Source organism: Bos grunniens, chromosome 11, assembly GCF_055505025.1.
Source record: "Bos grunniens cultivar Pamir isolate PY7600 chromosome 11, Bosgru_T2T1.0, whole genome shotgun sequence".
Lineage (NCBI taxonomy): Eukaryota > Metazoa > Chordata > Mammalia > Artiodactyla > Bovidae > Bos > Bos grunniens.
This window is the reverse complement of record NC_141175.1, coordinates 63,423,742-63,449,131: the sequence shown is the minus strand read 5'-3', so window position 1 is coordinate 63,449,131 and position 25,390 is coordinate 63,423,742. Positions and strand designations below refer to the sequence as shown.

At 42.5% G+C, this 25,390-nt stretch overlaps 1 protein-coding gene and 1 long non-coding RNA gene across 10 annotated transcripts in view; one reads left to right on the top strand and one right to left on the bottom strand.

Moving 5' to 3' along the window:
* Window positions 1–17,161, top strand: part of SEPTIN10 (septin 10) — a 50,268-nt gene extending 33,107 nt beyond the window's left edge. For 3 of the 9 annotated variants that reach the window (XM_086326735.1, XM_086326732.1, XM_086326738.1), the window contains exons 9-11: window positions 4,391–4,523; window positions 13,577–13,764; window positions 16,932–17,161. In XM_086326735.1, the coding sequence (XP_086182861.1) occupies window positions 4,391–4,523; window positions 13,577–13,764; window positions 16,932–17,034 (424 nt within the window). In that variant the 3' untranslated portion in view covers window positions 17,035–17,161. Of the gene's footprint in view, window positions 1–4,390; window positions 4,524–13,576; window positions 13,765–14,234 lie in introns of all 9 variants that reach the window. The other 6 variants (XM_086326736.1, XM_086326734.1, XM_086326739.1 and 3 more) reach the window with 2 other exon arrangements.
* The window catches only part of LOC147363237 (uncharacterized), a 31,101-nt gene that overhangs the window by 2,161 nt on the left and 3,550 nt on the right, over window positions 1–25,390 (bottom strand). The window contains exon 2 of the long non-coding RNA XR_015136852.1: window positions 17,228–17,377. This is a non-coding gene — a long non-coding RNA (uncharacterized LOC147363237). The remainder of the gene's footprint in view (window positions 1–17,227; window positions 17,378–25,390) is intronic.

Below are 25,390 nucleotides of genomic sequence, written 5' to 3'. Positions count from 1 at the left end.
TGTGTGTGCAACAGCAGTCACTATAATTTGCTTGGCATGTAAAATCTGTCCCTCGATATTGTATCAACTAGAAAAATAAGCCTGTCTGGATGACCTCTTCTCTTTAAGACCCCGCTTCCTCCCTGCAGCATCTTCATTTCCTTTCACTGACTGGTTGTGCGGAGTTGTGATTCATGTCCCAGTCTACCCACGCCAATCTCGTGCTTTTCATGAGGTTCAGGTAATGGCATTGTGTGTACCCTTAAGGTCTTAATTAACTGATCTTTAATTATTTAAACTACATAAAACATGCTTTTATAAACCTCAAATCCCTAAGCTACTTTAGATGAACATAACAGTCTTGTTGATCATCATTGCTCTAGAGTTTGGAAGGTCGATTTGTGTGGTATTTTAGAGTTCCTTAAGTGTCTGGAAAAATTTCTGTGTCATACACTTTGTTTCTTTGGAACTCTCAAGAAGTAGTTCCCTTTCTGTGTTTGGCCTACAGCAGAAGTGGGGGCGCTCAGCAGTCCTGGGAGAGCTGGACCCTAAGCTCACGGATGAGGTCCCAAGAGAGGGTCCTTACAGTTGGCTCTGTAAGCTTCCATGTCACGGTGGGCACGTGTGACAGATGGAGAGCACATCAGAGCAGTGCTTCCCTTTACCTTCTGCTGAGGCATCATTTTAGGCAGGATTTATCGGGGTTATGAATGTGGGCTTTGGAGCACGTCTGACCAGGTTCCAGCTCCAGTTCTGCCCTTGCTAACTCTGTCCCTCTGGGCAGATGACCTCACTCTGAGCGTCAGCACACTAACCCTGCAGGACAGTGTTGGTGCCTGTTCTTCAAGGTGCCACAGGGATTAGTGAGAGTCCAGACCAGTCCCTGCTGCTGCTGCTAAGTTGCTTCATTCGTGTCCAACTCTGTGCGACCCCATAGACAGCAGCCCACCAGGCTCCGCCATCCCTGGGATTCTCCAGGCAAGAACACTGGAGTGGGTTGCCATTTCCTTCTCCAATGCATGAAAGTGAAAAGTGAAAGTGAAGTCGCTCAGTCGTGTACGACTCTTTGCAACCCCATGGACTGCTGCCTAGCAGGCTCCTCCGTCCATGGGATTTTCCAGGCAAGAGTACTGGAATAGGGTGCCACAGCTATTAAGTGTCTGGTCTTTTCTCTTTGTCAAGTGGCTTGACTTTCCTCCTAAACAACTCAAGGGCTTGTGTAAATAAATTTCTGAGAACATTTTAAAAGTTAGATTTGACATGATTTAGATACATTATTTAAACCAAGTTATGTCTTTAAAAGCTATCAGTCCAGTGTAGGACCACTGAAATGTGAGTGAAGGTGGCATGACTGATTTAGAGCCTTCTTTAAAACAAGACCAAAACAAACACAGAAAAAATAAAACAAAAAAAAAAACCTCATAAGAAATAAGATGCCTCCTTGAGATCAGAGGCATTAATGTGATCATCGAGAACACTGTGTATATTTATAAACTTTGCTCCTAAAGACAATGTATAGGATTGTTGCTCCTTGGAACACATGCTGTAAGTACCACACACTCATGCTCAGCTGTAAGAACTAATGTGTAACATTTCTTACTCTGATTTTCCTTCAGTTCAGTTCAGTTACTCAGTCCTGTCTAACTCTTTGTGACCCCATGGACTGCAACACACCAGGCTTCCCTGTCCATCACCAACTCCCAGACCTTGCTCAAACTCATGTCCATTGAGTCAGTGATGCTGTCCAACCATATCATCCTCTGTCATCCCCTTCTCCTCCTGCCTTCAGTCTTTCCCAGCATCAGGGTCTTTTCCAATGAGTCAGTTCTTCTCATCATGAGGCCAGAGTACTGGAGTTTCCGTTTCAGCATCAGTCCTTCCAATGAACACCCAGGACTGATCTCCTTGCAGTCCAAGGGACTCTCAAGAGCCTTCTCCAACACCACAGTTCAAAAGCATCCATTCTTCGGCACTCAGCTTTCTTTATGGTTCAACTCTCACATCCATACATGACTACTGGAAAAACCATAGCTTTGACTAGATGGACCTTTGTTGACAAAGTAATGTCTCTGCTTTTTAATATGCTATCTATGCTGGCCATAGCTTTTCTTCCAAGGAGCAAGCGTCTTTTAGTTTCATGGCTGCAGTCACCACCTGCAGTGGTTCTGGAGCCCGCCAAAATAAAGTTCTCACTGTTTCCATTGTTTCCTCATCTGTTTGCCATGAAGTGATGGGACTGTATGCCATGATCTTAGTTTTCTTAATGTTGAGTTTTAAGCCAACTTTTTCACTCTGTTCTTTCACTTTCATCAAGAGGCTCTTTAGTTCTTCTTCACTTTCTGCCATAAAGGTGATGTCATCTGCATATCTGAGGTTATTGATATTTCTCCCAGAAATCTTGATTTCAGCTTGTGCTTCATCTAGCCCCGCATTTTACATGATGTACTCTGCATATAAGTTAAATAAGCAGGGTGACAGTACAGCCTTGACATACTCCTTTCCCAATCTGGAAACAGTCCATTGTTCCATGTCCAATTCTAACTGTTGCTTCTTGACCTGCATACAGATTTCTCAGGAGGCAAGTCTGGTGGTCTGGTATTCCCATCTCTTGAAGAATTTTCCACAGTTTGTTGTGATCCACACAGTCAAAGGCTTCGACATAATCAATAAAGCAGAAGTATGTTTTTCTGGAACTCTCTTGCTTTTTTGATGATCCAGCAGATGTTGGCAATTTGATCTCTGGTTCCTCTGCCTTTTCTAAATCCAGCTTGAACATCTGGAAGTTCACAGTTCATGTAATGTTGAAGCCTGGCTTGGAGAATTTTGAGCATTACTTTGCTAGCGTGTGAGATGACTGCAATTGTGCACTAGTTTGAACATTCTTTGGCTTTGCCTTTCTTTGGAATTGGAATGAAAACTGACCAATTTTCCTTAAAGGTATACAGTTCTATCCATAAAAGATTTATTTCTCTGGTTAGACAAGATTAGTAAAATTCCTAAATTTTATCACATTTTAAATCTACTTAGCTATAAAGTATTTTCATAAGCAGTAGAAATTTCTAATCATGACACACCTGTTAAAGTCAGTTTATTGTATTCCCTGTTAAACATTGGGACGTTCTCTCAGTGAGCTGCGGTGGAAGGGCTCAGCGCTTCTGCATGTGGGGAGGTCTGTGGTTCCTCTGAAATTTCACAGGCAAGAGAGGCGCTTGCCATGGAGTTCCAGGAAGTCCCTGCTCTGTGGGCTACACTGGCCCTACTTCCCTGCAGTCTCTGTCATTAGATGAACATTTATGAAGAAACCGTAGTGTCAGAGAGCTCTGCTGGACAGCTGGATTACAAAGATGCTGAGCTGGTGGAAGAGAGATGCAGTTGGGGTGGGAATGCCCAGGAAGAAGTATAAACAAAGAGCCATGGAAGTGTGTGGAGGGAACAGGGGATTCCACCCAGGGAGACTAGAAGCGGATTCCTGGAGGGATAGGACTTGTAGGGCAGAGTGAGGGCAGGGCAGCAGGCAGTGGCTGGAGCAAGAGATGTGTGCCTGAAACCTGAGGAGGAGAGGTCTGTTTGCAGGATTCTGCAGTTTCTAAAGTGCTCTCGTTTTGAAGATAATATAACTAATGCAGAAGGAAAAGATAAAAGAGATCTGTGTTTTTGGTGGAAAAATCTGAGGAGTGGCAGGAAGAACAAAATGAAAGAAAGATGAACTCAAATCTTAGAGCTCAATTAGATTATTAAAACAGTGAAGGCAGAAAAGCTCAAAGACCAAGTTGGGCTGAACAGTGTGTCTGTAGAAATCAAAATAAGCCTGGACTGAGATGATGTTGGGGTCCCAGGCTGAACTCCCAGACCCTGGTGATCAGACGTGGTGACGAATAGAGGGGAGGAGTCCAGAGAAGTGGATGGAGGAACCCGTGTGGGGTGAAACGAGCACTTTTGGGAGTGCTGGCACAGCAGGGACCCACAGACAGACCCGTGCTCCCTGAAGGAGGTGGGTTCTCCCTGCCTGTGGCTCCCTGGAGGCACACACGCGGTGACAGTCACGAGGCCTAACCTGGAAGTTTGAATGTTTGCAGGTTTCTACGTCATCTTGCTAACATGCTGCTGCTGCTGCTAAGTCGCTTCAGTCATGTCCGACTCTGTGCGACCCCATAGACAGCAGCCCACCAGGCTCTGCCGTCCCTGGGATTCTCCAGGCAAGAACACTGGAGTGGGTTGCCATTTCCTTCTCCAATGCATGAAAGTGAAAAGTGAAAGTGAAGTCGCTCAGTCGTGTCCGACTCTTTGCGACCCCATGGACTGCAGCCTACCAGGCTCCTCCACCCATGGGATTTTCCAGGCAAGAGTACTGGAGTGGGGTGCCATTGCCTTCTCCGTTGCTAACATGAGAGTAACACAAATAACTTTTCAGTCTTCAGGAGACCTACGAAGCCAAGAGACACGAGTTCTATGGTGAGCGCCAGAGGAAGGAAGAAGAGATGAAGCAGCTATTTGTGCAGCGCGTGAAGGAGAAAGAAGCCATCCTGAAAGAAGCTGAGAGAGAGGCAAGTGTGCTATTTGCTGTGATTTCTATTTGGGGTGTCCTATTAACCTGGGGGTCTATCTCAAGAATTAACAGGTGGTTTTGAAGACGAGCTGTTCTTTAAGAGTAGCTATTCTAACATGTAGTCTTTAGATGCAGAATTTTACCAAAAAAAAAAAAAAAAAATCACAGGCTGAAAACAAAAAATTTTGCCTTTGTGAACAAAGTGTCTTTGATTAGAAGTGGTGTATTGAGTGCTGGTAGAGGACTACATTACCAAGAAGGGTTTCAACTATCTTAACTAGGAGGCAGAGATGCTTTAGCTAAGGTTTGATAAGCCCTTTTGAGTTTTGAGAGTCACTCACACTGTTGTTTGCTGGAAGTGGGTGGCTCAGAGCTGTTGAGTGTGAAGTCAGGCTTCCTGGGGGAGGTGGGTGGTCCAGGTGGCCTTTGGGTGGCCTTGGCACAGAATTATCTGCAAAGAATTTTGTTTGGTTCTCTTTAGTTTTGTTTGCTTGTGGTTCTTCAAGGATAAATTTTACCTTTACTTGAGTTAAGGTATCTTCTGTAGACTTAACTGCAATGGCTGCATCTAAGTAAATGGATTCTAAGTTAAGCTGAGGATCAAAAAGGAAGAGCTGCAAAAAAAAATTTCTGAGAGAAGACAGGAATGTTAATACAAATGAACTTGCTAATATGAGAGTTCCTGAAGAGTTATTTGTTGTTCTTGTTCAGTCACTCAGTCATGTCCAACTCTTTGAGAGCCTATGGACTACAGCACAGCAGGCTTCCCTGTCCTTCACCATCTTCCAGAGCTTGCTCAAACTTCTGTTCATTGAGTCAGTGATGCCATCCAACAATCTCATACTGTCGTCCCCTTCTCCTCCTGCCTTCAGTCTTTCCCAGCATCAGGGTCTTTTCCAGTGAGTCAACTCTTCACATCAGGTGGCCAAAGTATTGGAGCTTCAGCATCAGTCCTTCCAATGAATACTCAGGATTGATTTCTTTTAGTATTGACTGGTTTTATCTCCTTGCAGTCCAAGGGACTCTCTAGAGTCTTCTGCAACACCACAGTTCAAAAGCATCAATCCTTCGGCCCTCAGCCTTCTTTATGGTCCAACTCTCACATCCATCCATGACTACTGGAAAAACCATAGCTCTGACCATACGGACCTTTGTTGGCAAAGTAATGTCTCTGCTTTTTAATATGCTATCTAGGTTGGTCATAGCTTTTCTTCCAAGAAACAAGCGTCTTTTCATTTCACGGCTGCAGTCATCATCTGCAATGATTTTGGAGCCAAAGAAAATGAGGTCTGTCACTGTTTCCATTGTTTCCCCATCTATTTGCCACGAAGTGATGGGACTATATACCATGATCTTAGTTTTCTGAAGTTTTAAGAAAACTTAAAAAAGTTTCAAACCAACTTTTTCACTCTCCTCTTTCATCAAGAGGCTCTTTAGTTTTCCACTTCCTGCCATAACGGTGGTATCATCTGCATATCTGAGGTTATTGATACTTCTCCCAGCAATCTTGATTCCAGCCTTGCTTCATCCAGCCCAGCATTTCACATGATGTACTCTGCACAGAAGTTAAATAAGCAGGGTGACAATATACAGCCTTGACGTACCCCTTTCCCAGTCTGAAACCAGTCTGTTGTTCCATGTCCTGTTCTAATTGTTGCTTCTTGACCTGCATACAGGTTTCTCAGGAGTCAGGCAAGGTAGTCTGCTATTCTCATCTCTTTAAGAATTTTCCAGTTTGTTGTGATCCACACAGTCAAAGGCTTTAGTGTAGTCAATGAAGCAGATGTTTTTCTGAAATTCTCTTGCTTTTTCTATAATCCACCAGATGTTGGCAATTTGATCTCTAGTTCCTCTGCCTTTTCTAAATCCAGCTTGAACATCTGAAAGTTCAAGGTTCACATACTGTTGAAGCCTGACTTGGAGAATTTTGAGCATTACCTTTGCTAGTGTGAAAGATGACTACAATTGTGCGGTAGTTTGAACATTCTTTGGCATTGCTTTTTTTTGGGCTTGGAATGAAAACTGACCTTTTCCAGTCCTGTGGTCACTGCTGAGTTTTCCAAATTTGCTGGTATATTCAGTGTAGCACTTTCACAGCATCATCTTTTGGGATCTGAAATAGCTCAACTGGAATTCCATCACTTGCACTAGCTTTGTTCGTAGTGATGCTTCCTAAGGCCCACTTGACTTCACATTCCAGGATGTCTGGCTCTAGGCAAGTGATCACTCCATCCATCGTGGTTATCTGGGTCATAAGATCTTTTTTGTATAGTTCTTTTGTGTATTCTTGTCACCTCTTAGTATCTTCTGCTTCTATTAGGTTCATACCGTTTCTGTCCTTTATTGTGTGCATCTTTGCATGAAATGTTCCTTTGGTATCTCTAATTTTCTTGAAGAGATCTCTAGTTTTTCCCATTCTATTGTTTTCCTCTGTTTGTTTGCACTGTTCACTTAGGAAGACTTTCTTATCTCTCCTTGCTATTCTTTGGAACTCTGCATTCAGATGGGCAAAATGATTGTCTAAGGAGGTCTTACAAATAGCTGAGTAAAGAAGAAAAGCAAAAGGCAAAGGAGAAAAGGAAAGATATACCCATCTGAATGCAGAGTTATTTGTAATCAAATTATCCATGAGAACATGCATGCATGCTAAGTCATTTCAGTCATGATCAACTCTTTGCAACTCCATGGACTATTGCCCAACAGGCTCCTCTGTCCGTGGGATTCTCCAGGCAATACTGGAGTTGGCTGCCATGTCCTTCTCCAGGGGATCTTCCCGACCATCTCTTGCTTTTCCTGCACTGGCAGGCAGGTTATCGCTAATGCCACCTCGGAAGCTTAATTTAACTATACAAACCTATTATTTAAAATACTCTGATAGTACTTGCTATTTAAATAAACCCAATAGTAAGTGGTTTTATAAATTTAATAATGTACAAATATATCTTGTCTATAATTTGATCTTTATTTTCAAAAAGTTCAGACAATGGGAAAGTGAAAGTACAGGGTACCCATGTCCATCCCCACACCTAGATTTAGAATGGACATATCACCATCTTTAGAGTGTATGTTCTCCTGGCTGCCTGAAGGCTGGTGTAAACATCAAAGGCATGTCATGCATTCCTGAAGCTCAGGTGCCTTCTCCTCCATAACCATGGTACCAGTATTACACCTAAGAACAGTAATAGCAATGCCACAATCTAACCTGATCATCAGTTCATAATCAAATTTCTCCAGTCATCCCAAGATTATCTTTTGTTATTCCTTTCTATTTGGTGATTTTTTGTTTTTGAACCAGAATTCAATCTTAGGTCTAATATTGCATTTAGTGTTCTGTTTTGTGTCGTCTCTTATTCGAGAACAGTGCCTAGCTTGAAGTTATTTTGAAATACAAACATTGAGGAAGACTGTGATGAGTAGGAAACTGTGCTGGCTTTTCTTCTGATTAGCATACACTTCTCTTGTAAGAGTTTCTGTCTCATATATCATGGTTCTCAGTTTCTCCAAGGAGAAGATGTAGAAGTGGTTTACAGTTGAATTTTAATTTTTAAAAACCCCCATAAGAATATTTGGGCTTCCCTGGTGGCTCAGATGGTAAAGAATCTGCCTACAATACAGGAGACTTGGGTTCAATCCGTGGGTTGGGAAGATCCCCTGGAGGAGGGCATGGCAACCCACTCCAGTATTTATGCCTGGAGAATCCCCATGGACAGAGTACCCTGCCAGGCTACAGTCCTTGGGGTCGCAGAGTCAGATACAGCTGAGAGACTTTCACTTCACTAATTTCTTCAAAACATCTGTTAATTATTCAATAATTATCCATGAGTTACACATAATAAAGGGCTTCCCTGGTGGGTCAGATGGTAAAGAATCTGCCTGCCAATGCAGGAGACACTGATTCTATCCCTGGGTGGGGAAGATCCCCTGGAGGAGGGCATGGCAACCCACTCCAGTATTCTTACCTAGAATCCCCATGGACAGAGGAGCCTGGCGGGCTACAGTTCATGGGGTCGAAAAGATTTGGACATGACTGAGCAACTAAGCACAATTTTGCTCAAATGTGTATTACTTAAAAGTAAATTGAAAATTCAGGGTGACCAAATGGTTGAAAGAAAAAGAAGTATTATTTGTCACTAGGTGCTTTGTAGATTTTTTTTTAATGATTCAAACACTGTATTGTATTAATGATGAAGTTATGAGTTTAAAGTTGTCACAAGAGTGACAACTTATAATTATGTAAGCTTACAAATAGTAGATTAGGGACCTGTTTTATTCATATTACAATAATATTAATAAGTTCCCTCATGACCAGTTTCATCCTGCAAAGCTCATAGGTTATCATCTATACTTTATAGAGTCAGGTCTGGTGAAGAAGGGCGTCTGGGGTCATCAGCGGTTATGTGAGTGATGATTCACTCAAGAACCATCAGGTGAGCTTCCCTGGTGGCTCAGGGACAAAGAATCTATCTGCCAATGCAGGAAACATGGGTTCCAATCCTGATCCAGGAAGCTTCCACGTGCCGAGGAACAACTAAGCCCTTGTGCCACAACTTTTGAGCCTCTGCTCTAGAGCCCATGCTCTGCAACAAGAGAAGTCACTGCAGTGAGAAGTCCTCACAGTGTAACTAGAAAGCAGACCCCGCTCGCAACTAGAGAAAAGCTCATGCAGCAAGAAAGACCCAGCACAGCCAAAAATAAATAAAAATTTTAAAAAAGGACCATCAATTGAAGTTCAGATGAAGGAGGACCATATAATTTATCCTCAGTGTTCGTGCAGTTTTGCAGAGAAAGGTGGCTTTTTAGTAATGACATTGAACAACAGATGTAAACCAGGTATCTACGGGGTAAACTGGGACATTCAAAGCTAGCTCATCAGTAAGACACTGGCAGGTAACCCACAGGATTATCTAAGTCTGAATTAGCTGACCCTGTTATTAAAATACCCTTGCCAATATGGTTATAAACAAATACCTCCTAATTCACCTTATGTATACATTAGGAGGAGAAGGCAATGGCACCCCACTCCAGTACTCTTGCCTGGAAAATCCCATGGATGGAGGAGCCTGGTAGGCTCCATGGGGTCGCTAAGAGTCGGACACGACTGAGTGACTTCACTTTCACTTTTCACTTTCATGCATTGGAGAAGGAAATGGCAACCCACTCCAGTGTTCTTGCCTGGAGAATCCCAGGGACGGGGGAGCCTGATGCGCTGCTGTCTATGGGGTCACACAGAGTCGGACACGACTGAAGCGACTTAGCAGTAGCAGCAGCATACATTAGGATGATTTTCATGTGGAGTATAGACTTACCTGAAGATGCGGTGAACATTGGATAGGTAGAGCAGGGGATACACAGGACAGATGTCATGTCAAGACACTGTTTAAATGTTACCTTTTCTACATCTCTATCCACATCATTCTAGACGTATAGCCCTTCTTACACCACAAGAAAAAGTACAGTATATATTTATCCTCCAAGTGAAGTATATAACCATCATTCAAATGCTGCTGCTGCTGCTGCTGAGTTGCTTCAGTCGTATCTGACTGTGTACGACTCCATAGACGGCAGCCCACCCGGCTCCCCCGTCCCTGGGATTCTCCAGGCAAGAATACTGGAGTGGGTTGCCATTTCCTTCTCCAATGCATGAAAGTGAAAAGTGAAAGTGAAGTCACTCAGTCGTGTCTGACTCTTCGAGACCCCATGGACTGCAGCCTACCAGGCTCCTCCGTCCATGGGGTTTTCCAGGCAAGAAGAGTACTGGAGTGGGTTGCCATTGCCTTCTCCCATTCAAATGCTAGTACTTCCCAATTTTATATGTTAAGTAGGCTTCCCTGGTGGCTCAGACAGCAAAGAATTCACCTGCAATACAGGAGACCTGGGTTTGATTCCTGGGTTGGGAAGATCCCCTGGAGAAGGGAATGGCAACCCACTCCAGCCATGGACAGAGGAGCCTGGCAGGCTATAATCCATGGGGTTGCAAAGAGTTGGACACAACTGAGTGACTAACACACACAAACACAGAGAATAATCTTTCTTGGTTGGACAGTTGGCTCAGCCATCATGCCCCCACCACACAGAGCCTCACTGGAAACTGTCTTCTAACTGTAAACACCCAGTTATCTATTGGGGCTTCCCTGGTGGCTCAGACGGTAAAAAATCCACTTGCAATGTTCGTGACCCAGGTTCGATCCCTGGGTCAGGAAGATCCCCCAGAGAAGGAAATGACAACCCACTTCAGTATTCTTGCCTAGAGAATCCCATGGACAGAGGACCCTGGTGGCCTACAGTCCACGGGGTCGCAAAGAGTCGTACACGACTGAGCGATTTCACTTTTCACTTAGCAACTAACACACACACATGTCTATTTCTTAATTGTTCACTTAATATTTATGCCTCTCCTGTTTCCACAATTACTGTAGATACTTTGAAGTAAACAAGTACAGCTGCACTAAAACCCAGACCTGGAGAGTCCAGAGTGAGTATATGCAGTATATATACAAGGTGTGGCTGAGCCACGGTCCTGGGTGCTTCTCAGAGACACTTCTGGGACCCCAGCAAAGTATAGAACTCAGGTCAAAGACACTGGCTAGTCTGGCAAGAAAGGAATGTTGTTTCTGGTATTCACTTTTAAAAATAGATACTTTAAAAAGGTCACTGCACAGCAGAATGTACGATGTCCTCAGAAGCTCCTTTGTACAAGAGACAGCAGTGTACCATGTGGCCACAGACGCTTCAGAACATCATTGAGTAGTTTCAACAGCACAGAAGGTCTCCTGCTTTTAACTTTTCAAGTATTTGAAAATGTGTCTGAATTAAAGGCCTTGTAGTGAAAAGTGGTACCACAAGTCAGTGCTTCATATATGTGGAGTGGACTGTCACTGCCAAAAGCTGTGAACTCCATGTAATGTAAATAATAGTCAGATTCTGCCTACCCCCTTTTCTAGGCCATTTTTGTCTTTACAGTTTTCCTGGAATTTCTCGTCAACCTCATGAATGACATGTGAAGTACTCTACAGCTTTTCAGAATATTTAAAGTATGTACCCTCCATTTAAGGAATCAGAGATTGGATTCTACTCACATAATATATAATAAACCTGCCCTGTAGCCTCCCTTTCCAAGCATTACCCTCCCTTCTGCTCTTCTTCCCAATTCATAAGGGTGCACACGTGCTCAGAGAGCTGCCACTCCACCAACTCTTTATAACTTTTTAAATTAATTTAATTGAAGGATAATTACTTTACAATATTGTGGTGGTTTTTGCCATACATTGACATGAATCAGCCATGGGTGCCCATGTGTCCCCCCGTCCTGAACCCCCCTCCTTCCCCACCCTATCCCTCTGGGTTGTCCCAGAGCACCAGCTTTGAATGCCCTGCTTCATGCACTGAATTTGCACTGGTCATCTATTTTACATATTTTACATGTTTCAATGCTATTCTCTCAAATCATCCCACTCTTGCTTTCTCCCACATAGTCCAAAAATCTGTTCTTTACATCTTTGACTCTTGCTGCCTTGCATATAGGATCATTGTTACCTTCTAAATTCCATATATGTTAATATACAGTATCTGTTTCTCTTTCTAACTTACTTCACTCTATATAATAGGCTCCAGTTTCATCCATCTCATTAGAACTGACTCAAATGCATTCTTTTTTATAGCTGAGTAATATTCCATTGTGTATATGTACCACAACTTCATTATCCATTCATCTGCCGATGGACACCTAGGTTGCTTCCATGTCCTAGCTATATGTAATATATATATATATATATAAAGGCACATGCAGATGCTAAGGTGCTGATCTCTCTGAAAGTGACAGTCTCAGGAATACAAGAGTCTTTGGGCCTCACCTCACCTGTTCAACACTATTCTGTCTCTGTCTAAACTCTTCTGTGAGGTTTGCTGGCTCAGTAGATAGCTGCTCTGTATCCAGAATATCGAATTTTATTAGGAAGCAGCGTAGCTCTCTGCTGTCTCTGCCCTCAGCCTCTAGTTTTTAGCAAAGTATTTCCTCAATGATCATATGCCATCTTTTCTATAAACCAAGTCCTACTTTTTGTATACACATTAGGTTGCTGCCCAGAGCTAAAAATAATAATAGAAAATGAAACCAGACCCAGGAATCCCCCCAAAAAAGTGACTTTTTGATGCAGATTCTAGATGCTGTGCTTGTATTCTTGGCACACAGCTGATTCATAAGGAACCTGCTAAAGTCCCTAGATTTTTTTTTCAGATAAACAACAATTAAACCAGGGAAATCTGAAATCTCTAAACTTTGGCAAAATTCATTTTAATGACTGCATCGAGTATATTTAGCATAAATGAATTTTAAAGTGTTATTTCTCTTAGAGACAAAGTTTTTTTTCCCTCAATTATGGTGTAGATCCTACTACGGTGAGGGCAGCTAACCCTTAAACCACTGGGGAGTGAGCTGCATAAGCCCATTTATAGGTGGGTGTTTTCACTTACTAAGTCCACAAGACTGTGCCATCCACACTCAGCTGAATCAGATACAGAGCTGACTGTGACACACATCTTCAACAGTGTTTGATTTAATTTTCAAGAAGGTGAATGACTGGAAAAACACTACAGATTTGTAAGGTTCTTGATTTAAACTGACACTGCTTTCCACACAGGTTCACCAGTGTAACCAACAGCTATTTCACTAGTACATGGTAAATTTATTTGGAAAAGATGGACTTTTTCCCCTATTTCTGAAAACTCGATTCTCTAATTTATGTCCCACACTTTTATTAATAACAGTTTTAGAAACTTTATTTGAAGAGGCTTTTTGGTGAAAATGTGTAGAGCAACTAAAGAGAAACTCTAAGAAGAGGTCAAATGTTTAAAAAACTGAGGTTTGTGAGGCTGTTTTTGTTTTGCTTGTGCGTTTTTGCATGGGAGCTCATGTCAGTTACTGTTAAAGCAGTTCCATGTGTGAACATCTGCCTGGTTGCTGTGCAGGCAGCCTGAGCAGGGCTGCAGCGCCAAGAGGCGCAGGTGTGTGCTGCCACACAGCATCCTCAGCAGGAATCTCACTTGGCTTCACAGCTCCAGGCCAAGTTTGAACACCTTAAAAGAGTCCACCAAGAGGAGAAGCTGAGGCTGGAAGAGAAGAGAAGACTTCTGGAAGAAGAAATCATGGCTTTCTCCAAGAAGAAAGCTACTTCTGAGATATACCAGAACCAGACCTTTATGACCCCAGGCAGCAACCTGAGGAAGGACAAGGACCGCAAGAAGTAAGCCCTTCCCCTGGTCTGACCCCTCCAGCCTCAGTGCCCCCTCTTCATGGCTCTTTGCCCTGTCTCCTTATTCCCCTCTGTCTCCTGCACTGAAACAAAAAGCTCCTTGAGAGCAGAGCCCTGGTCCCTCCTGGTGTGCGGATTCCCCAGCAGATAGAAGGGCACCTGCCACGTGTCTAGTGCTCTGTACACATCTGAGTGAATGTTTGCATGAATGTGTGAGTGAACACAACACAAATTTGCCAAAACGTGTGAGGGTCTGTGACCTGAGGGCACTGTCCACTCCAGGACATGTCTAGTAACCACTGACCTGTCAGTTCTGTCGACTTTCATGCCTGACAGAAGCTATATACTTTCCTGGGGAAATTAGAGACATAAGAAAATACTTGATAAAAAATTAATTCTTAGGTTTACTTCTTTTAAACAAATTCCGCTAATGATTTTGTGAGAATTTTTATTTTGATAAGGGAACCAGGCTATCGATTGGAACTCCTGTGCTTTGATGTCAGAGCTTGTGAAACGATTGGTGGACGTAAAGATGCAGAGGAAGGTAGAGAGGGACCCCGTGCGCCAGGGCGGCCTTGATAACAGGTGGAGGATGGCGCCAAGGCTTGTAGATCTGGGGTATGTGTTAAAATCAGTGTAACCAAAGTCTTAGAAAATAAGGTGGTTTTCCCTCCTTTGTATTTTTTTACTGTATTTCTCCCCCTTGAATGTCCTCCTCACTTTGCCTATTTGCACGCTCTGCTGAGCATCCAGCCCGCCTTGTGGCAGCTCAGATTCTCCTGGGCCTCACAAGGCAGTCCTCGGGTTTCTTTTATCACCACATTGTATTTCAAACCGGTATTGTCAGAATTCTTTATAAGTCACCTTCAAAAAGTTAGGAAAATATAACATTGCCTGTGATAGCTTTCCATTTTTGAACTATGGAGAGTTAAATCCATTTAATTGGCCTGTGGATGTTAGGTTTGTGGGAAGAAGGAATTCTCATGTATAATCTTTTAACATAAGCTCTTCCAGGGAGTGGATCTGTTTTGTTGGCTGATGTATCCACCCTCAGTTCCTAGAACAGTGCCTGATACAAAAAAGGCATGCAGTTATTTGTGAAAAAAAAATGAATACACTGAATTTAAAAAAATAAACCACCCCATTATCTGTGGGGGACTGGTTCCAGGAAGACACCAAAATCCACTGCTGCTCAAGTCCCTCATATCAAATGCATAGTTTTTGCACAGAACCTATGCACATTCTCCTGTACGTATTAAATCATTTCCAGGTTTTTTCTAACACCTAATACAATGCAAATAGAATATAAGTGCTAGGTAGACACTCGCCAGCAAGTGGCACATTCAGGTTTGGTTTTTTGGAACTTTCTGGAATTTTTTTCCCAAATACTTTCGATCCTCAGTCAATTGAATCCTCAGATGTGGAACCCCCAGATCCAGAGGGCCAACTGTTTACATATAATTTATGACTTCTTTTCAATGTGTCTTGAATTATAAAACTAAGGGGCCGTTCACCTTCTCATCATCTCGACTTAGTCCAGTTTTACTAGACTAGTCTAGTCTAGTCTTACTAGACTTGGACTCCCCCATTTCATTCCATACTTGAAAAATAAGGTATGGGCTGCTGTTCGCAAAATCAGGGCCAAGCCCACAGTTTACGAGCTCAGAAAAATTTACCCTCAAGAAATGTTGGTGTTTGTTTTTTCTTTTCCAGAGTCCCACAGCTAGATTTCCTATCATATACTAGATGTGTATCTGTAAAAACTTTGTAAAAGAAGTGATTTTTATTTCCTATATGGTTTTCTATTGTACCAAACAAAAGGTTTTTTTTCTCTTTCCAGCTCCAATTTTATGTAAAACAAAGGTTCCAGATCACAGAAGGTCATCACAAGCAAAAGCTATTAAAATGTTAGAATTATGCTTTGATTTTCTTGCTGTTTTTATTTGATGTATCACTTATGCTGTACTACTTATTCTTTATCTGGCAAATGGCCACAGTTACTGCCATTTATGGGAAAATACTTTTAAGTATGAGGTCAATATATAAGCCAGACTGGATGGTATTACTTATTCACTGTTAGTAGTTTAAGATAAGTTTGTGATGAATTGAGATAATTTACCCTGCTGCCCACTGCCTGTCACTATACTGTGACAAGAGTGTCTGTTGGTGGCTTTGAAAATACAGGACTCATATATATTAGGCTCTGATTGCATATATATTCCAAGATGAATCTTTTGTGTACATACCAAAGGTATGTAAAGGTAAACTTTGGGGAATATGTTTTAAAATGTATTATGTACCTGAAACTCCAGCAGCTCAAAACTTTTAAAGTTTTGATATAATTATCCAGTTGGAAACATGATCCTAAGCTTTTGTATCAGATTACATAATATGTGCTTCAGCATTGTGGTCCATGTGTTGTTGTGATATGTTTAAGAGCAGAAACACTCAGGTAAATAAGCCCTTTTCTAGTGCTAAGTAACTTTAGAACTGGGTGTCTTCACACTGTGTGCATTAGTCTGTATTATGTAATTGTTTAAAACTGTCTTCTAGGGTAAATAAAGTTATATCATCTTACTAAAAATATTTCTTAAGAAAATAAGCTATGAACATCTGAATATTAAAGATAAAAATTTAGGTAATTCATATTGTAAAGCATATTTGAATTCAGTGCCTTAGCATTTGCAGAACAATTTAATGGTTTCTAACTTTTTCTTAACATTCATTAAGTTTTCACTTTTTGTACCTGAATATTCTAAATGAAACTGATATTTACTCTTGACAAATAAAATGTATCTACATATTTACTAAACTGTGTTTAAATCACCTTAACTTTTCTTTTTGCATATTGATCTTAAACACTTTATCAGAACTAGTTAATTATATGTTTGAGTTATTTTAAAACAGGGGTGGATGATCAGTACTTCTCAGACAACAGAGTATTTTACATGGCACATGTCAGATTCTGAGCAGTGTATTTTTCACGAATTTCTGTTTAAGTCGCAACAGAAACCTTTCCTTTTGTAGCACAGCTTATCCGGACCAACACTTTAAATTCCATTTTTTAATCTAAAGTTCACAAATGTCTCTTAGCCCTTTAGAACTTTAGTAACATAAGTTATAAGTATCACAGAAAAAGCTCTGCACTTTTTTCTCAGGATCAGTAATGCCCAGCCTCTGGAAGGTGGGAGCAGGAGAGCCGGTGAGTCCTCGCAGGCAGGTAGCCTGGCCTCCCGAGCCCGGCCAGTGCTGCAGCGCTGAGCCTTAGCCCAGGAGCGACGCGGCAAGCTCAGTGACCTGACGCGAGTGGGGGTTGTTCGTAGCCTATTATATCAAACTGTGTATAAACAGCTATCCTGAACCATAATAAAGTTACTTTTAAGTGCCAGAGTGGTTGTTGGCATCTTACAAAAAGTTATTCAAGTTCCTAGTTGAAAAGATCATGGACACCTACCTCAGACCCTGGGCTGAACAGAAGGGCTGGCGCCTGTGCTGCGGGTGATGCTGCTGTGAAGGAGGCTCACCACATGTGCATGCCCACAGTGCGAGTCCTGTACTTGCTTCATGTATCTGCGACTCCATGTAAGATTCTACTTTAGAAGAGCTGCATGGCAAAGAAAAAATATTGTTTAAACAACTACAGTACAGGCAGACCTCAGAGACAGTGCAGGCTCAGATCCAGACCACCTATCCAATATAGTGAGTATTAAAATAAAGTAAGTCACATGAACTGTTTTTGGAGTGCATACAAAAGCCATGTTTACACTGTGCAGTATTCTTGTGAAGTGTGCAGTAGCTTATATCTAAGAAAACCAATACACATACCTTAGTTAATACTCAGTTGCTAAAAAATGCTAACCATCCCAAGCCCTCAGCAAGTTGTGGTAGTAACATTAAGATCTCTGATTACAGATCATCATAACAAATATAATAAGTTTGAAACATTATGAGAATTATCAAAATGTGACAGAGACAGAAAGTGAACAAATGCTGTGGGAAAATGGCACGGACACACCTGCTTGACGAAGGGCTGCCACATGCCTTCAGTGTGTAAAGAACACACACCTGCACAATACAGCGAGGTCTGCCTGGATGAAGCTCAGCTTCTCACAAAGCATATTAGTTCTCCAAGGTTACAGAGTGAGGTATTATCCACTGATGCTTGAAGCAATAAATTTCAGGGAATAAAATAAAGCCGCTGCTGCTGCTGCTAAGTCACTTCAGTCGTGTCCGACTCTGTGCGACCCCATAGACGGCAGCCCACCAGGCTCCCCCTGTCCCTGGAATTTGCCAGGCAAGAACACTGGAGTGGGTTGCCATTTCCTTCTCCAGTGCATGAAAGTGAAAAGTGAAAGTGAAGTTGCTCAGTCGTGTCCCACCCTCAGCGACCCTTTGGACTGCTAGACCTGTTTTATTATTTTTTTTATAAAGCATTTGAAACATAATTGTCTTTGACTGCCAACCACTAACCTTCGTACCAAGGACTGCATTTTTAAGTTCTTTCACACAGATTCTGATTCTAGGTTCCAAGCATCATGTGGAAGATTACTACCCCTATCTGGAAGATGAACTGTTTTAAGTCCTGTTTTCCTATTTGGACAGGAAATGGGGGCACAAACTGATGAGGCCCCTATGGAGCAGCCTCTCTCAGAAAGGCTCCTGCCCAGGGAGCACAGGAAAGCGCCGAGGTGACTGGCCTTGAAGGACTGAAGCAGCTTCAGATGTAGGAGGGGAAGAAGGTGACCTGGGTACAGGGAAGCCTGGGCACCCCGGGAAGCAGCTCGATGTGAACAGAGGATCGGGGAAACATGAGGGGCAGGATGTGAGTGAGGGTGGGGGTTTAGAAGGAGGCAGGGAACAGACAAGGAGTTCATAAACCTAACCCATTGAGCAGGAGGAGTCACGGAGAGGTCTGACATGCATAGTCAGATACTCATCCAGAGTAGAGGGAAAGGTGTGATAAGGGATGAGCCAGGCCATGGGCAAGAAAACTCAGACTGAAGCCCAGGCCAGTAGTTCCTACCACAGCATGCACAGGAGAATAATCAGGTAGTGTTTAAATAACACTGAGGCAGAAAGGAATATATAGTAAAAAAAAAAAAATGGCATGGATCAGCCTAAATGAATAATGGCTATGTAAAACCCTGAAAATGTCCTCTGGAGCTAGAAATACAGAGGGAACTAAAGTTCAAGACTTCAGTGGCATGCCAGTTGAGAGTGGGATGAATGGAGTAGGAGGGCCTTGTGTTAACTGGGAGCAGGTAGAGATCCCCGTGCACCGTAACTGAGAGGAAGGAAGAGCACGTAAGTGTGGTGACAAAGTGCCTTTCCAGCCAGCAAAAGGAAAACTAGCCTGATAAATGATAACCCAGAAGGAAACAAGGAAATAAAACAGATATGACAGTCAAAAAGCATTTAGTAATATGGTAGATTTAGGCCCAAACCAGTAATCACAATAAATTTTTTTTTAGGCAAAAGTTTTTTAAAATCAGCTATGTCACTTTACAAGAAAGGATTAAAGTTTTCCATCCTGACAGGTAAAGGTACATCATGTGCATTCAACCAAAAGCTGCTGTGCAGCTGTGCTGTGCTGTTCTTAATTACTCAGTTGTGTCTGACTGTGACCCCATGGACTGTAGCCCGCTGGGCTCCTCTGGCCACGGGGATCCTCCAGGCAAGAATACTGCAGTGGGTTGCCAGGCCCTCCTCGCTATTCAGCTATATTCTCTATAGAAGGCATCACTTCTGTAGGATGAAGACAGCCTTGCTGGGGGGCAACCTGGACTCAGGAGCAGGAAGAAACCAACAGCTGGTGCAGGTGCCTCAGGTCTACAGTGTGTGGGGATGATGTGGCTACAGAAGTCTGTAAAACTCATGCAACCTAACACCTTAACAATGAAGCCTAATAACATTCTGAGAAAGGACAGAATAATCTAATCTCGTATATGAGCAAAGATGCAAAAATCCTGAACAGGTTACTAACAAACTAAATCCAGAAAAATGTATTTAAAAAGACAGTTCCCAATATCCAGGAATGCAATGATGTTTTAACAGTAGGAAATTAACCAGTGTAACTCAAAGCATGAACATTAAAAATCATATGGTCATCCCTGTAGAATCAGAAAATATTGATAAAATGTAGCATCTTCAATATTTTTTAAAAAGATAAGATTCTTAGAACACTGAATAGAAGGAAACTTCCTCAATTTGATAAAGGGTACCCACAAACAGCAACCCAGAGTAGGCATCACACTTTAAGGCTGGAGGCAAGGAAGAGTGGCAAGACCATCCCTTCTGTTAGACACATCACTGGAGCCAGCAGTCACCTCTGGAGGCAAAAAATTAAGATGATCTCAGTTCTCACAGGTGACACGGCTCTGTCTGCAGCGAGTCCACCTGAAGCAGTGGTCAGAGCACTGAGCACTGGGGTCAGGAGTCCACAGGGTCGTGGGCACAGATGCCCACCTGATGACTGAATGCGGCTGGCCACTGGGCAGGCTCAGTGCCTGACACTCTGTTCTCACTAAGCAGAGTCTCAGCTCTTGAAGCTGGGTCCTCAGCTCTGTCCCGCCTACTCTGTATGGCCTCGACAACTGCCCTTCATTAACTGGCTTGTGCTCAGGTTCTGCTGCCCCCAGGCCTGTCCACCTGTGGTTCAAAGTCAAGGTCCTCCACAAGGCCAACTTGATCCCGGGTGCCTGTACATGGCCTGTGCCTCTGTGAGGGAATCCCAAGCAGTCTGCTTTAATTCCTGCCTGTGGGGAAATTGTCACTTGTGTGGGCAGAGTCACCACAGGCTGGGGTCACCCACCACAGAGCCGCGTGGTCCCAGACCTTCAGTTCTCCTGCCCGGGCTCCCAGGGAAGAGCTGACCAAACAAGTAAACCACCCCAGGGCACCGCCCACTGTACGGCCCCTCATGGCTTTCTACAGCTGCTCCTTCTGGGGCCTCCCACTCCCAGTAGCTCTCGAGACTCTTGGGCTCCTCTTTGAACTTTGGGAAGCAAGCAGTCTGTGCTGCTGCCCCACCAGACGGATCAGCAAAGAGGGTGAGGTGAGGTCCAGGGAAGAGAGACCTGCGCTCATGGAGGTGGAACAGGAGTCAGAGTCTGGTCTGACCTGTCTCCTCCTGTGATGGTGGCCATGCTGGGCAAAGGAAACCTGGCACTTCTGAGTCTTTCCAAGTGAACAGTGAAGCTTTCTGTCCACAATACTTGTCTCTGAACGTCTTATGCATCAACACAGGCTGCTGCGCAGAAAGAACGTCTCCAGGAAGCAGTGGGCTGAGGGTCACGTTCCTGGGCATCAGGAAATAGCTTATCAAGTCCCTCATGTCAGAGAACAGGAGCGGAAGGCAGGCAGCCTCTGAATCAAAGCCAGGGCCTGCCCCAGATTTCGTTTTCACTCCCCTTTCCCTATTTCCCTGCGGAATTGTTGACTACAGTGTTTAAGATGTTACTCCACACGGGAAAAATACTAGCTTTAAAAAGATGCTTGCAAAGAAGAAATACAGATGGTTAATAAACACATGAAAAGATGCTCAACATCATTCATTACAGAAATGCAAATCAAAACTACCACAAGGTATCATCTCATGCTGGTCAGAATGGCCACCATCAAAAAGTCTATAAACAATAAATGTGGGAGAGGGTGTGGAGAAAAGGGCACCTTCTTACACTGTTGGTTAGAATGCAAACTGGTACAGCCACTATGGATAACAGTGTGGAGATTCCTTAAAAAACTGGAAATGGAACTGCCATATGAGCCAGCAATCACACTGCTGGGCATACACATCAAGGAAACTAGAATTGAAAGAGACACATGTACCCCAATGTTCACTGCAGCACTATTTACAACATCTAGGACATGAAAGCAACCTAGACGTCCATCGGCAGACAAATGGGTAAGGAAGCTGTGGTATATATACACAATGAAATATTACTCAACTATAAAAAAAGAATGCATTTGAGTCAGTTCTAATGAGGTGGATGAAACTGGAGCCTATTACATACAGCGAAAGTAAGTCAAATAGAAACATTAATACAATATATTAATGCATATATATGGAATTTAGAAAGATGGTAATGACGACACTATATGCAAGGCAGCAAAACAGACACAGATGTAAAGAATAGACTTTTAGACTATGTCAGAGAAGGCAAGGGAGGATGATTTGAGAGAATGGCACTGAAACATGTATATTACTGTATGTAAAACAGGTGACCAGTGCAAGTTCAATGCATGAAGGAGGGCACCCAAAGCTGGTGCTCTGGGACAACCCAGAGGGATGGAATGGGATGGGAAGGAAGGTGGGAGGGGGGTTCGGGATGGGGGGACACATGTGCACCCATGGCTGATTCATGTCAATGTATGGCAAAACCCACCACAATATTGTAAAGTAAAAAGCCTCCAATTAAAATAAATTAACTAATTAAAAAAAAAAAAGATGCCTGAAGAAGGAAACATCTTCGACACTCCAAGGAGTCTGAATGGTGGTGTTACCGAGTTCGCACTCATCCTGCTCTTAATACAACGGGTCAATAAATCAAGAGACGAGTTGTTGGGACAAGGAGTAGTGACTTTATCTGGAAAGCCAGCACACTGAGAAGACGGTAGAATGCAGGCCCCTTTTATACCAAAGGGGAGGGAATAAAGTCAGACACTTCCAGATTCCCATCAGCCTCCAGAGGGAACATGTGAATTTCATCCTCCTATAGTCACTCACAGGTAGGCCTGGTCAGGAGGGTTCCTGGAAGGTATTTTAGCTTACTGCTCATTACCTGGGAGGTGGGGTTCCCAGAGATGGGCCATTATGTAGAATTTAGGGCTTATAGTGAACATCCCTTTAGTGACTAACATAGAATACAAGTTAATTCTATTAAGAGGTTTTTCCCTATTACTAGAGAAACTAGGTTAAGAATAAACAAAGATCTCATCAAGAACAATGCCAACCAACAGACAATACCTTTTCAAATGCTAAATGAAAAAAAGAACCTAGAATTCCATGCCAGTAGAAATATCTTTCAAAAATATAGGCAAAAGAGAGATATTAAGACAAGCAACAGCTGAAAAATTTCACCACTAACACACCTGGATGACATGAAATGTTAAAGGGGGTGATTCAGGCAGAGGGAAAATGACACCTAAAGGAAATTCAAATTTACACAAAGTAACTGGAAATGGTAAATACATAACTTAAAATCTTTTTTTCTAGTTTAAAAAGTGCTTTGATATCATACTACTATGTATAAAATAGATAACCAACAAAGACCTACCACAAAGCACAAGGAACTATACTCAATATTTTGTAATATAAAGAAAAAGAATCTGAAAAAACAGATATAATTGTATCTCTGAATCACTTTGCTGTACACCTAAAACACACACAATACTGTAAACCAACTATATACTCCAATATAAAAATATTTTAAACTGCTTTAAGATAATCAATTGTTTAAAGCAAAATCAAAACAGACTATGGGCTTTTGTAACACATACAGAAGGAAAACACGAAAACAGCAGCCTGGAGACTGAGGGCAGAATTGGCATATCTGAATAATAAAAATGCTCACAAAACAAGTGAAGAGGCATAATGTGTATCTTTAACACCAGAATGACTTATCAATGATAACTAAATATACATATTGTAAACCCAAAGCAATCACAAAATTTCAAAACAAAAGTATGCCTGGAGTCAAAAAGGAAATAAAATTCCTTTTTATTTTAGGAAAACAGAAAAATAACAAGTCCAAAGCAGAAAGAGGGAGAAAAAAGAAATAATGAATGGGTGAAAAACAATAGCAAGATTGTAGACTTAAATCTGATTACATTGTTGCGACCAGTCAGAACACTCCAATGTTAACAGGCAGAGACTGTCAGGTTGGATTTTAGAAGTAAAATACAGTTATACACTGTCTACTAAAACACTACTTTAAATATGAAGACAGAGTAAAAGGATGGAAAAATACATCTCCCGAAAACATGAATGAGACAAAAACTAAAACGGCAGCATAACCAAAGGGGTTAGTCGCTCAGTCGTGTCCAGCTCTTTGTAACCCCTGGACTGTAGCTCGCCAGGCTCCTCTGTCCATGGAATTCTCCAGGCAAGAATACTGCTGTAGGTTACCATTTCCTCCTCCAGGGAGCTTCCCATCCTGGAGATGGAACCCAGGTCTCCTGCATTGCAGCCAGATTCTTTATCCTCTGAGCCACCAGTGGGAGCATAACCAAGACAAAGTCAATTCAGAACAAGGACCTGCATAGGGATAGGGATAAAGGGGTCATTTCTGAATGATAATGGGGCCGATTTACCAGGAGAATCTATCGACCATGTGTCTTTGCACCTAATAAGTAAAAGTACCTGAAGAAAAAACTGACAGAACTTGAGACCTGCAGATACCACAGAGGTTAAAAGAATAAGCCCACCCTGTGACAGGAAATGCCAACAAGGTTCTCTCAGTAATTGATACAACAAAAATCTACAAAGCTCAAGAAAACTTAAACAACGCTATCAATCAGTTTGATCTAATGGACATTTAGAGGTCACTCCAACCCCCAGGAGAGGACACACATTCTCTTCAAGGGCACACAGCACATTCACACAGAAGATTTTTTTACCATAAGATCAGCCTCAATGAATAAACATAAGAGGGCTGAAACTGTGTAAAGTATGTTCTCTGACCACAATGGAATTAAACTAGCTATCAGTAATGGAAAGAATACCCAGGAAAATACTAAATATTCAGAAATTAAATAATACACTTCAAAAAAACCTACAGCTCAAAAAGAGGCAAATTTACAAAATATTTTTAACTTAATAAACACAACACACACATAAGAAAATCATGCAATGAAGCTGAAGCATGTGACCCTGTTTGATGCAGGGTCTGTGAAAAGGTCAGTCAGTCACTGAGATGTGTCCAACTCTCTGCAACTCCATGGACTGCAGCACACCAGGCTTCCCTGTCCATCACCAACTCCCGGAGCTTGCTCAGACTCATGTCCATCAAGTCAGTGATGCCATTCAACCATCTCATCCTGTCATCCCCTTCTCCTCCTGCCTTCAATCTTTCCTAGCATCAGGGTCTTTATCAATGAGTCAGTTTTTCGCATCAGGTGGCCAAAGTATTGGAGTTTCAGCTTCAGCCATTAGTCTTTCCAATGAATATTCAGGACTGATTTCCTTGAGGATTGACTAGTTTGATCTCCTTGCAGTCTAAGGGATTCTCAAGATTCAAGAGTCTTCTCCAACACCACAATTCAAAAGCATCAATTCTTCCGCACTCAGCTTTCTTTATGGTCCAACTCTCACATCTATACATGACTACTGGAAAAACTACAGCTTTGACTAGACGGACCTTTGTTGGTAATGTCTCTATAAAGTGGTAAGTGAGGTAAATGAGGTCATATGGGTAGCCTGTAATCCAACAGGAAGAGATCGAGACACAGGCGCCCTGAGGGAGCCATGTGAAGACCCAAGGAGGGGACGGTAGTCCACACAACCGAGGAGAGAGGCCTCAGGAGGAACCAGTCCTGCTGACACCTTGATATCAGACCTTCAGCCTCCAGAGTTGCAGGAAATTAAACTTCTGGTTTTTAGGCCCCATCTGTGGTTCTC